The 13,041-nt window shown below is 44.9% G+C and overlaps 1 protein-coding gene across 16 annotated transcripts in view; it reads left to right on the forward strand.

Annotated features, from left to right (window-relative positions):
- FGFR2 (fibroblast growth factor receptor 2) overlaps positions 1–13,041 on the forward strand; it is a 116,908-nt gene that overhangs the window by 72,506 nt on the left and 31,361 nt on the right. For 5 of the 16 annotated variants that reach the window (XM_012453460.3, XM_012453465.3, XM_012453467.3 and 2 more), the window contains 3 exons: positions 3,051–3,241; positions 4,364–4,511; positions 7,926–8,128. In XM_012453460.3, coding sequence (XP_012308883.2) covers positions 3,051–3,241; positions 4,364–4,511; positions 7,926–8,128 — 542 coding nt within the window. Of the gene's footprint in view, positions 1–3,050; positions 3,242–4,363; positions 4,512–5,747; positions 5,893–7,925; positions 8,129–13,041 lie in introns of all 16 variants that reach the window. The other 11 variants (XM_012453464.3, XM_021674634.2, XM_012453466.3 and 8 more) reach the window with 3 other exon arrangements.

Below are 13,041 nucleotides of genomic sequence, written 5' to 3' on the forward strand. Positions count from 1 at the left end.
TCCACTTGATGATGTTTTAATCTGAAAGGCCCAATACAGGAAGGTGTAGATATCTATCGCTCTAATTGGCTGTTTCCAGCCCAGGGCACGGGGATTCTCAGGTACAGTGCAGAGACATCCTTGGTGTGCTGAGCTGGCTGGGTTCTCCTCATTTCCCTCGTTGTTTTTGAACGATGGAGGTTAGGCTAGTGGTACCCACACCTAGGGAAGGAGGAGAGGGAGGAGGCTGGTATGTGCAAGGCTGTCGGGATGGAGTTGTATCGCAAATGGACACGTGGTTGTGTTTTGTGTGGCTTTTGGCAGAGCTACTATGTAGGAAGAGTCCAGTAAGTTTGTGTGACAAGATCACATAGCAGTCTGGTGGTCTGTTATTTAATTCTTTTTATTTTATTTTATTGTTGCAAGAATGCTGAGTATGAGAACTACCATCTCAACCAAGTTGCTTTCTTTTTTATGACAGGGTCTTACTCTGTTGCCCAGGCTGGAGTGCAATGGCAAGATCATGGAGAAACGATCACTGCAGCCTCAACCACCTGAGCTCAAGCCGTTCTCCCACCTCAGTCTCAAGTACCTGCTCCACCATGCCTGGCTAAGCTTTTTATTATTTGTAGAGGTAGAAGTCTTGCTGTGTTGCCCAGGCTGGTCTCACACTCCTGGCCTCAAGCAATCCTCCTGCCTTAGCCTCCAAAGTGCTGAGATTATGCTCAATGGCATGAGCCACTGTACCTGGTCTTCAACTAAATTTTAAGTGTACCATATACACAGTGATGTTGTGCAGAGGTCTCTCGAGCTTGTTCATCTTGCTTGACTGAAACTTTATGCCCCTCGATTGCAACTCACCATTTCCTTCCCTGTCCCAGCCCCTGGCAACCACTGCCCCACTCTTTGATTTTACGAATTGGATGAATTTTGATACTTCATATCAGTGGAATCATACAGTATCTGTCTTTCTGTGACCTATTTCATTTAGCATAATGGCTTTCATGTTGTCACATATCACAACATTTCCTTTTTTTCATGGCTGAATAGTATTCCACTGTGTATATAGCCACATTGTGAAAATTAATCTGTTGGCAGACATGTAGATTGATTTCATTTCTTGGATATTCTTAATGGTGCTACATTGAATATAGGAGTGCAGATCCCGATTTCAGTTCTTTCAGATAAATACTGAGAAGTAGGATTGCTGGGTCTTGAGGAACCTCCATATTGTTTTCCATGGTAGCTGCATCGTTTTTTATTCCCACCAGCAGTGTGTTCCAGTTTCTCCACATCGTTGCCAACACTTGTCTTTTTTTTTTTGAGACAGAGTTTCGCTCTTGTTGCCCAGGCTGGAGTGCAATGGCGCATTCTCGGCTCACCACAACCTCTTCCTCCTGGGTTCAAGGGATTCTCCTGTCTCAGCCTCCCAGGTAGCTGGGATTACAGGCATGTGCCACCACGTCCGGCTAATTTTTTGTAATTTTAGTAGAGATGGGGTTTCACCACGTTGGCCAGGATGGTCTCAATCTCTTGACCTCGTGATCCACCTGCCTTAGCCTCCCAAAGTGCTGGGATTACAGACATGAGCCACTGCGCCCGGGCTACACTTGCTTTTTTTTTTTTTTTTTTTTAGCCATCCTGACAATTGCCATGTGATAGCTCCTTGTGGTTTTGATTTGCATTTCTCTAATGATTGGTGACATTGAGAAACTTTTCACGTACCTAGTGGCCATTTGTATGTCTTCTTGGAGAAAGCATATTTAAGTCCTTAGCCCATCATTTTATGGATATTACTGAACACTCGAGGAGCCTCGTGTGTAGTTACTAGCATACCTGGGCTTGATGGTTTCCACAAAAGTTCTGCAGGGACCACCTCTTAACTGGAGAGCTTTAGAGGCATAAGATGAGAGGGTCTGTTCTTTGTTGAGAACATGTTCTCGAGGGAAAGAGAGGCAAGACAAGTGACGCTAGGAAGTAATTGTGGGATACCATCAATGCCCTCCTTTAGGGCAGTCTAAAACATAAGCCAGGAGCTGGAAACCGGTCTCCTTATGTTTCATTCGGTGCCATATTGGAAACATTTACTTGTGCATTTGGTACCTGGCATAGAGTAACACCCGATATTCATCAAAGAGCTAAATGGGTGAATAAAGAATGAATGAATGAGTAAAATCCACAATAAAGAGATGAATCCCATTGTTAAATCAAATCTGTTCATAACTTTGGGCTTTAGCTTTTAGTTTACTTTTTAAGACAAAGATTGGAAGTCTTCTCGGAGCATCTTAGAAGTGTATTAGAGCCAGGTATAGTGTCTCATGTCTGTAATCCCAGCAATTTGAGAGGTCGAGGTGGGCGGATAGCTTGAGCTTAGGAGTTTGAGACCAGCCTGGGAAACATGATGAAATCCCATCACTACAAAAAATTTGAACATTAGCTGGGCATGATGGCGGGTGCCTGTAGTCCCAGCTACTCAGGAGACTGAGGTTGGAAAATCACCTGAGCCTGGGAGGCCGAGGCTACTGTGAGCTGTGATCAGGCCACTGCATTCCAGCCTGAGCAATAGAGTGAGACCCTGTCTCAGAAAAGAAAAAAATGTATTGGGAGACACGGCTGTTGAAACCATTTTTGGTATTCAGAGTGTCCTTAAAGTGAGTCTTGTCATTTGCCTGTGATGTTAAGCTTGTGGTTGAGGTGAGTCTTTGAGATGATCTCAAATAGGGTAAGTGAAGAAGCTTCCCTTCCCATACTATGTGTCATTTAGATTGTCAAAGTAAAATCTCTTCCCCTATTCATCAGGTGGCTGTGGACAACCAATAACTTGGGATGTAGTAAGTTCTTTTCTCTATTTTTCTGAGTAAGTGTTCTTTTTACAAGGGTCGTGCTCTAGCAGTCTCCTTTGAAGTCATTTCTGTTATTCATGGGGCTGCGGTGTTATTTCAAAGGCGTCAGCCAGCAGGCTTGAGGCTTTTCTGGCATGAGTTCACTGACAGGCCTCTGGACAACACAACTTATTTATTGGTTTCTCCTTCTCCCATCCCCACTCCCCCTTTCTTCCCTCTCTCTACCAGAGCGATCGCCTCACCGGCCCATCCTCCAAGCCGGACTGCCGGCAAATGCCTCCACAGTGGTCGGAGGAGATGTGGAGTTTGTGTGCAAGGTTTACAGCGATGCCCAGCCCCACATCCAGTGGATCAAGCACGTGGAAAAGAACGGCAGTAAATACGGGCCCGATGGGCTGCCCTACCTCAAGGTTCTCAAGGTGAGGACTTTCTGAATCTAAGGGTACCCACAGCTGGGGTCTCCTTCGTGGGTGTGGCCACAGGTTGTTTGATTTCCCATTGGAGTTGAGAGAGGATGATTCTCTTTTTTTGACTAGCCAGCGGAGGGTATGTTAAGGAATTAACAGATCGTTATGCTTGCTAGTAAAATTTCTGAAGGGAGCTATGGAGTAGCGAAAGAACTACTAAACTTGGAGAGAGAATCGTTCAGCTATTTATCAGCCCTGAGATTGCAGACATTTAGGCTTAGCTGCACATCTATAAAAGTAGAGAGTATGATACCGTCTCCCCGACAGGGCGGTTGTGCAGAATAAATGGGGTGGAGTGGATGGAAAGAGCTTTGTAGGCTCAAGGCATTGTATCAATGTTGATTGTTACTCTGATGTTGTTTTCTATTAATAGGATGTTAGGATCCAATTTTAGTAGCTACGTTTTAGAAACAATTTGGATTTCCTTAAAAAAGAAAAGAAAAGAAACCCTGACCTTTGAAATCCATTCACAGGTGATTTAGACAATAAACTCTAGGTCACATTTCTCCACCAGTGATATGTTGAACAAGGAAAATATCTTTCCTGTCTTATTTCTTGTTTGCAAGCCCCATTTTCATAGCATCTACCTCTTTTTTAGATCTAGCATGCTCTTCAGGAGGCTGAGGGCAGGGGCAGCTAAGTCTGTACAGCTGGCTCCTAGCTCCTTGCCTATCACGTCTTCCGTGTCCAGTTGCTCATAGAGAATGAATGTCCTAAGGAGAACATTCTTCCAGTAGAACCATACGTGACCCAACTAAGAACTCTCAGCCAAGGAGGTGTTCTCACCAGCTAACAATCCCAAGAATCAAAGGCACGGGGAAAAAATGACCAACCTGGGGGCCCGCCCGACCTGTCCAGTTAGCCGTTGGTCACACCCTCGTCCCCTTCTCTCTACCAGGCCTTTCCATTGTCTACCACTGGACTGATGTTATTCTTTCAAAACCCACAGCCCTTTAATGCCGCTATTCAGATGTAATGGAGGTTGTTTTGTTGCGGTGTGTTGGTGGTGGGACCATGGACAGCACTAAGACCTTCCTGGTTGGCCGTTATATTGTTCTCCTGTGTCTGTTCCAGCACTCGGGGATAAATAGTTCCAATGCAGAAGTGCTGGCTCTGTTCAATGTGACCGAGGCGGACGCTGGGGAGTATATATGTAAGGTCTCCAATTATATAGGGCAGGCCAACCAGTCTGCCTGGCTCACTGTCCTGCCAAAACAGCAAGGTAACAATGCTTTCGTTTTTGTCTTTTTTTAAAAAAAGAAAGCTGGATATAGAAGCTGAAAAGACTTGGTGCTTTGGGAGACTGCAGGCAGCTTATAGGATAACTCTTGTGGCCTTGGTATATTTATCATAATCTTTCTTCGGTGATGCAGCTGGTATGATGCCAGTAGCCATGGAAAAATGCCCACAACGTTCAAAGTGCTTGCTCCAATTTCTCCCGGAGGTTAGCCTCCGCCCCAACCTAGTTTTTAAGTTGTTGCTTCTGGTTGATCTTGTTCGGGCTGCAAATTTCCCGTCATGATTGTACATTAACACCATTTAAAACACACACCTGCATACCTGTTTGACATGGGGCCATTTGAGCATCAGCAGAATTTGTCTCTATCTACTTCAAGTTTTTAGGGAAATATTGGCATGATGCAATTTGTCCAACAAAGTATCATTTCTTTGGTTGCATCCGGATCCTTATGAGATGCTGTTCTTGACCTTCTTGTTCCAAATTGGAGGGGCGTTCGTCTCACTAAATGAACGTACTACTGGCTGCTACTAAAGGCAAAAGGGTGACTTTTTAAGTTTGTCATGACTCATATCCAAATGTTTATATTACAAAACAACAAAAAAATTAAGCCCAGTTTTTTGGTTACCAAGATGATGCCTGCGTCCATTTCTTTTTGTCAATGCTGTGTAAGGCAAGATGGTTTTGCAGAAGTAAAAATAACCAGAGCCCGGTAACCAAGACAACCTTCCACCCCGATTGGTTCCCACGGGGCCGGGAGGATGGGTGAGGTGTCCATCTGGGCTCATGTGCAGTGGTGTGTTGTCTTAAAACACAGCAGTTTAGATAGAACTGTCCTTTCCTCTTGGCGGGAGTCTGCAGCCAACAGGACCAGAACCCAGCTTGGCCTTCTGGGTGCCATGCTTTTGGAAAACCACCTCTATAAATGCAAACCAAAGCATAGGCCAAGAGAACGGACCTCTGTGGGTTGATTTTTTCCATGCGTTTGATTGTGTGCATGTCTAGGAGGTGAAGCCGGTGTGGTGATGGGCCTGCGGAGGTGAGCTGGTCAGTGTTGTTCCGTGTCTCTTGGGTGTGGGCTTTGTGGATGGGCTGCAGTCGGAATCTCCCAGCGGCCAGCACCCCCTGATGCCCCCGGTGCGACGCCTCGTGGTTCCACAGCCCCCTCCACAATCATTCCTGTGTCGTCTAGCCTTTTCTCTTGCTTCCCTTGTTTTCTAGGCTGCCGGTGTTAACACCACGGACAAAGAGATTGAGGTTCTCTATATTCGGAATGTAACTTTTGAGGACGCTGGGGAATATACGTGCTTGGCGGGTAATTCTATTGGGATATCCTTTCACTCTGCATGGTTGACAGTTCTGCCAGGTATATACTGCTCTTTCTCTCTGGGTTTTTTTCCCTTTTCTTGGTTGATTGCTATGAAATTAACACAGCTTCTGTTATCAGAAATGGCCCCTTTTATCCTTACATAAAGATATAAAAAATGTTAAAAATTATCCCTCAGGGATAAGAAAACTGCCTTGGAAATTCACGTACAATGAGATCCCACACTCACATTTATGATCAAGGGAAATTTCACCCTTAAAACCTGAAGGGATCTCCTATTTTTAGTGAGTCATTGAGGCAATGTATAAATTAGCCCATCCCCCTTTCTCTTAAGGAAGAAGTTGAAATTACTTTGTAAAATGCAAAGTAATTTATTCCCATTTCAAATTCCATTTTGCTGAAATCCCGTATGTGTTTTTATTGCTTTCATCCCACTTTGTATTTTTGACGAGATGTAAATAGAGGGGTGTGTACGGAGGTGCCTGGGGAGCAGCATCCCTGAATGTCGGGTGCACAGAAGCAGTGTGTTGCCTGCCTTGGGTATCGGTGGCTTGCTGCATGTTGCGAGAGAACGGACTTTCAGATTGCTTTCATTGCAAAGCATGCTCCTGCCATCTTGGGCTTGATGTTATTTCTGCCTTACAGAGAAATAAACATCATTGCAGCCCTGTTGCCTAAACACTGCTGCTGTCCGAATCTTTAACCAACATCTCTATTCTAGTGAAACTTCCTTGGTATAAACACTGTCCTCTCTGATGCATCTGCCTCTTTGTCATTTCCTTTGTGAAACTGCAGAGACTGTGGTTTGCTAGCTTATGATGTTCCACTCCAGTTATTAATTCCTTGTTTTTAAGAGTACGGTGCCTACCTGCATGCATATTTTACATCTAGTAAAAATAAAATAGACCATTTCATTTTTGTGCTGTTGCTGCTGAGAGTTTTGACTGTCTTGCAAGTATTTTTCTGATTAAAATGTGTAAGCTTTCAATAATACCATTGCATCCGTTTTTCCTTTTGTTGCAAATCTGCTCTGTGAATATTTGCTTTGAAACAATGAGACGGCTCTTAGGTGGAAGCTTGCTTTCGTTTGCAGTACTGCGTTCTGTGGTGCCTAATTGGCACTTCTTAACCAGTTTGCCTGACAGTGCTAGTAGCACTTAACTAAGAATGCAGTTTGAGAAAAGTACTGTTTGGAAATACACTGCTTGTAGATGGATCATTGAGGACTAAGAAGAAGGCAGACATTGGAAGTTGATAGAAGAATGTGCTAAATTAAGTAATTATGTGTATAGTCACACAGAATACCTTCATGTTTTTTCTTTAAGAGAAAAGTTGTAGTGATATCACAGTATAACCAGATATGTATAACTTATAAGGTTATTAAGGAATATTACATGCTTTATGTATTATGGATCTAATGGTTCTGTGTTATAAGCAATTCGATCTTTATATTTAATGCATTGGTTTGTTTATGGACTAGGCAGTATTAAGGAATTCATCAAAACTTTTTCAGACCAGCCTACTAGATGAATATCCATTTCATATGGAACTGTGTTCGTCCGGGCTAAGTCGCCTGTGGAGTCTTCCTTTAGAAGAGCCCACCCACATAAAATTGTCACTGTCTCCTTAGAAACAAAAGTGGGCATCGTTGATATTTCAGAATTTTTAATTTGGTTTGCATTCACAGACCATCATGAAAGATAATCCTTTTATTGTGGGTAGAGTTGGTTGGCCTCTGCTCAAATGTCTAACAGAATGTGGCCTCATAGCCTGCCCTGTGCAGCTGGGTGTCAACCACTCGCTGGATTGCAGAGGCTAGGGACAGTGACCTTTTGGTGATCAAGTGACGAACCCCTGGTTATTCATTTTCATTTGGGAGAGGCACAGGGAAGGGGCACTCGGCCGGCCTTATGGCCCATGCCTTTCTGTGGGATTCAGTTTTTGGGAAGCCCACCTTACCTTGAGAATGGTCGTCGCCTTTTGGTTCCTTTGGTTGTGCTGTGATGCATCAGTCTGGTGTGCTAACTCTGTGGCCTGCTTATCTGTTCCTCTCCCTATGATCTGCGATCTAGCTCCCATAAGAGAAAAGGAGACTACAGCTTCCCCAGACTACCTGGAGATAGCCATTTACTGCATAGGGGTCTTCTTAATCGCCTGTATGGTGGTGACAGTTATCCTGTGCCGAATGAAGAACACGACCAAGAAGCCAGACTTCAGCAGCCAGCCGGCCGTGCACAAGCTGACCAAGCGCATCCCCCTGCGGAGACAGGTAACAGAAAGTAGATAAAGAGTTTAAAGAAATTTACTCCTCCCCCGTGACCCAGCCAGCTCTTGGATCTTTTGCTCTGCTATCAACCTCTGTGAGTTTCCACATGTGAGTGATTCTGATGTGATGCTTGGTGGTCACCCAGTTAGTGTTTGGAGCTTGGAGAGTCTAGTCATGGAACGTCGCTTGGATCAATGGCGTCCATTTCCAAGGGCAAGAAAGGACAATAGTGTCAGACTCAGAAGACTAATCAGCAGGACTGGAAATAACCGGAGGGAAATCCCCCGTGTGTGTTTAATCAGACTCGAGTACAGAGATCTCTTCGAAGCATTAGCCACACTTGTCTCCTGTGATCGAATTCCCTTTTTGAGATAAGCAGGAACATTCACTTGGGACTTAGGCCACTAGTAGGAAAGGGACTGTTAAGTTCTTTGGCTTATTTTTTAAAGTCAAGATCGGAAACTCATGTCCCGGGGGTGCATCTGAACTACTGCTTGATTTAAAGTGGTCCGTGATGACTTTCTACACTAGATTTTGGCTTAACCCCTTTGGTACTTAAAAAGAATTGTATGCATCTAGTGTGTCTCATTGTTGGAAGTTCACAGGTGTGGCTGTGGATTTATTGGTAGAATATTTGTATGGAACTAGCAACAGATTGTTTTTAACCCTCAGCTTGGTCTTTGGTGGTTGCTTTTTGCTTGCGTCACCTCCTGATGGGTTTAATTTTGCTTTGGGGGAGATGGGACAAGACGGAGCCTCCACCTCTGCTGTAAACCAAAGCCCTGCAAAGGTAGGTGGGACAGGAAACGCTTCAACTCTTTCTGCTTGTTCACAGAGATGGAAGCGGAAGGCAGATATAGATGCAGAGCGTTTACAAAAGCGTTTGAAACTTGGTTCTGATAAAGGTGTTTTTTTTTTTTTTTAAATAGCAAGTGAAACAGCGAACTCATTGGCTCTATTTCAGTGTGTATTTTAGTAGTATTTACAAGGTGCTTGTTAAAATGGCAGATTCCTTTGTCTCAGCCCCAGAGATTCTTGCTCAGTCATCTTGGATAGGGCCAGGAATCTGCATTTTAAACAAGCCCTTTGGTGATTTTAGAATGCACGCGGAGAAACTCCAGGTTAATCCCAGCCATGCCTCTCCTGGGACTTCAGGTAGGAATGACATTTTCTGGACAGGGCATTAGGAAGGATTAGGACCCAGTTGGTCAGCAGTGGTTTTGGCATGGGTCTGGCTGTTCACAACGCAGCTCCAAATGCCCAGCCGAATGGGTCCTTGTTAATGTCTCTGAAGCCATGTTTCAAGCAGGTCTTTCTTTGTGGAGGCAGAGGATGGAATTTAGAGCGTGTGTCAAGTGTAGGCGAATGACCATATTGTGTTAAGAGCAAGGAAAAAGGGGGCCTGTTGGGTCACTTCTGCCACCAAGAACGCTGTTGTTATTTTGAGTGACATGATTATCTTTCCTGGGGCCAGGAAAGCAAAGATGGGGCCAGTTGCCCAACCTGTTTCTAGGAGAGTCCAGTTCTGACATAACTCTTACATGGTTTCTATTTTATTTATTTTCTGATAGGGAAAACTGCTAACTTCTGGAGGCAGCCTATAATTTGGCATAGCTAGGCCACTGCCCCTGAATTATTTCCTCAACTTTTTTTCTGCCTGTTAAAATGCTTTTCTTTTTACTTAATATAGAAGTGTAAGATGCCCTAAAATCCCCCTGACTCAGCCACAGTCATTGTGTTTTCTTTCCCCAATGCCAGCTGGCTTTTCTTCACTGTCCATCTAAGAATACAGTTTGAGAAAATTAATATTTGGAAATATACTGCTTTTGGATGGATCTTTGAGGACTGAGAAGAGGGCAGACATTGGAAGTTACCGTAAGAGTGTTCTAAATTAAGTAATTATATGTATACTCTTGTGCAATATCATTTATATTTTTTCTTTAAGAGAATTCGGCCTGGCCGGGCGCAGTAGCTCACGCCTGTAATCCTAGCACTTTGGGAGGCTGAGGTGGGTAGATCACCCGAGGTCAGGTGTTTAGGACCATCCAGCCTGACCAACATGATGAAACCCCGTCTCTACTAAAAGTATAAAAATTAGCTCAGTGTGGTGGTGCATGCCAATAATCCCAGCTACTTGGGAGGCTGAGGCAGGAAAATGCTTGAACCTGGGAGGCGGTGGTTGCAGTGAGTTGAGACTGTACCATTGCACTCCAGCCTGGGCAACAAGAGTGAAACTCTATCTTAAAAAAAAAAAAAAGAAAAAAGAATTCAGCCTAAGTTGGTCATTTTTCCCATCCTCCCTTTGTTGCCAGAGGGAACATCAGAGTTCCTCTTTTTCTTCCCTCCTTTCTTTTTTTTTATTCATCATAATTTACTAGGTGCTGGGTGTAAACCGGGTTACTTGTAAGACACAGCCTGTAGTATTCACCAGTGGTTCCAAGGTTATTTGATGATAAATGCTTGTAATCCTAGCTCCTTAGGAGGCTGAGGCGGGAGGACTCTCTGAGCCCTGGAGTTCAAGACCAGCCTAAGCAACAAGTGAGACCCCAACTCAAAAAAAGAAAAGCAAAGAAAATGTAATTGCCTTGTGGTCGGTGGGGCAAAGGAGAATAACAGAAGCAGGGGAAGTGGGGCAAATACCAGTTCCCTGGAAAAATACATTTCTGCAAGATTAATTTACTTGGGGGAATGTTGACACACCTCAGCTCTTTCTATGTGTCCAAGTGGGGTACATTATTGGATCTTCACAAAGAATGTTTCATCAGTAAGCATGGCCCCTTTGGTAGAGAAGGAGATGCTTATCGGGTGTCTGGATAAAAGAGGGTTATTGGACTGGAGCTGGAATGAAAAGCCCCAGAAAGGCCTGTAGATATGTTGATGACAGAGCAAATACCACAGGGATGCCAAGCATGCCTTTACCTGGCGACAGGTGAGCCTCTAATCAGATGTGTCAAGGATGGGTTGTTTCTAGGCATTTATGAGGCCACTTTTTATTCTGTGCTGCTGGCCAACCTCCTCTAGGACACAGGGATCACTCAGTGTCTGCATGGCCCTGACCCTTTCCCTCTCCAACACCCATACACACAGAGCATCTCACTCAGGCCCCTCAATTCATCTTTTTTCTTTCTCTTTCTTTTTTTTTTTTAGAGACAGGGTTTCTCCATGTTGGTCAGGCTGGTCTCAAACTCCCAATCCCAGGTGATCCGCCCACCTCAGCCTCCCAAAGTACTGGGATTACAGGCGTGAGCCACCACACCCGACCCCATCCTTATTCTCTTTTTAGAACAAGAAAAGGTGTGTGTGTGTTTTTTTGTTCTTCTTGTGAGTTTTTCCTTCTTGGCATTTAATAATTTGCACTAGACTTACTGGTGTAACACAGACGTTTCAGTTTATGTTATTTTTTATTTTTTGAGCAAAAATATTCCTTTTTCCAGTACCAAAGAAGAAATTCCTCGCAATCATTTCCTAGTAACCATGAATTTTTTGAGACTTTGTATGCACATGGCTTGAAGAAAGAGAAGCAACTTTTGGGGGTGGTGGGAGGCAGATGGCAAGTGGCATCTCCCGGCGTCCTTGGATGGAGGCTCATGTCACATTCAGTGTCAGGGCTTGAGCACTGCGCCAGACGCTGCTCACTCACTCCCACTCCTTTGGCGCCCAGTGAGTTAAATGAGACCAACAACAGCCAGCCCAGAGAGGGGCATCTTTGTGAGCGTGTTGGTTCTTGTACAGGTCTACTGGACAGCCAGTGGCCAGTGTGATGCAGCGTTTGCATATCTGTGACTTCAGAGGGGCAGCATCACTTTCTGTGTTTCCCACAAATCAGTTAGGTGGTGGGGGAGAGTGTAGGGGTGGGCGCAGGATGGAGTGTAAAAGAAATTGAGGATGCTTGTTGAGGAGACACGCAGTGTTGCCGGGTTTGCTGACTGTGAGCACATCAGCTTCTTTCTCTGGGAATTGAAGCTTCCATAGGGTAGGATGGAGATTTAACTGTCTCATGGTTGGCTTCATCCAGATAAACTCCTCTTCCGTGCAGCTTACACCCTGTCTCGCTGCCATCAGCATGGTACAAGAGGCTGCAGGGGATTTGTTTTTTCAAACTTTTATTTCACCTTCTCAGCTGCTGATACAGGGAGGCTGAAAACCAGAGAAAAATCAAGGGCAGGCCTGGAACGGTGGCTCATGCCTATAATCCCAGCACTTTGGGAGGCCAACGTGGGCAGGTCACCTGAGGTCAGGAGTTCTAGACCAGCCTGGCCAACATAGAGTGAAACCCTGTCTCCACTAAAAAATATAAAAATTAACTGGGCGTGGTGGTGCATGCCGGTAGCGCAAGCTTCATGGAAACTGAGGCAGGAGAATTGCTTGAACCCGGGAGGTGGAGGTTGCAGTGAGCTGTGATTGCACCACTATCCCCCAGCCTGGGTGACAGAGAGACTCTGTCTCTCAAAAAAAAAGGGCAGTGAAGGCCACCTTTTATAACAATACTTTTGAGGCAAATGGCATATTCCTGGGAACATTAGGAATAGGACCAAGCTGAAGGGGGAGGAGCAGAGCAGGTGACCTGGGGGAGGAATGCGTGACTCAGTAGCCAGTTCTCAGGTCCAGTGTTAGTGATCCTCAAACACGCCAAATTCCGGGAAAGGGGATGGATGTTCTACTTCTAGAAGCTCATTTACTCCCTGGCAGCTGAACATCGTGATCTGGGAATATTCTCCGTATTTTGGTCAATCAGGTGGTCAAAACCTCACTGGCTCCAGAAAACATTTGGGTAATTAGAGTGGTCACGGATGACTTAACTGGAATCTGCCCTTTCTTGTGGGCACCTCGCCCTCCCTGCCCCTCTTTCACTGCTCCCTTCTCTCCTCTCTCAGCCTCCAAAGGACCCGACAGTTTGCCTAAGATCTGACCTGAATCTTGGC

This window comes from Aotus nancymaae, unplaced genomic scaffold, assembly GCF_030222135.1.
Source record: "Aotus nancymaae isolate 86718 unplaced genomic scaffold, 86718_ANA_hifiasm-v0.15.2.pri h1tg000010l, whole genome shotgun sequence".
Lineage (NCBI taxonomy): Eukaryota > Metazoa > Chordata > Mammalia > Primates > Aotidae > Aotus > Aotus nancymaae.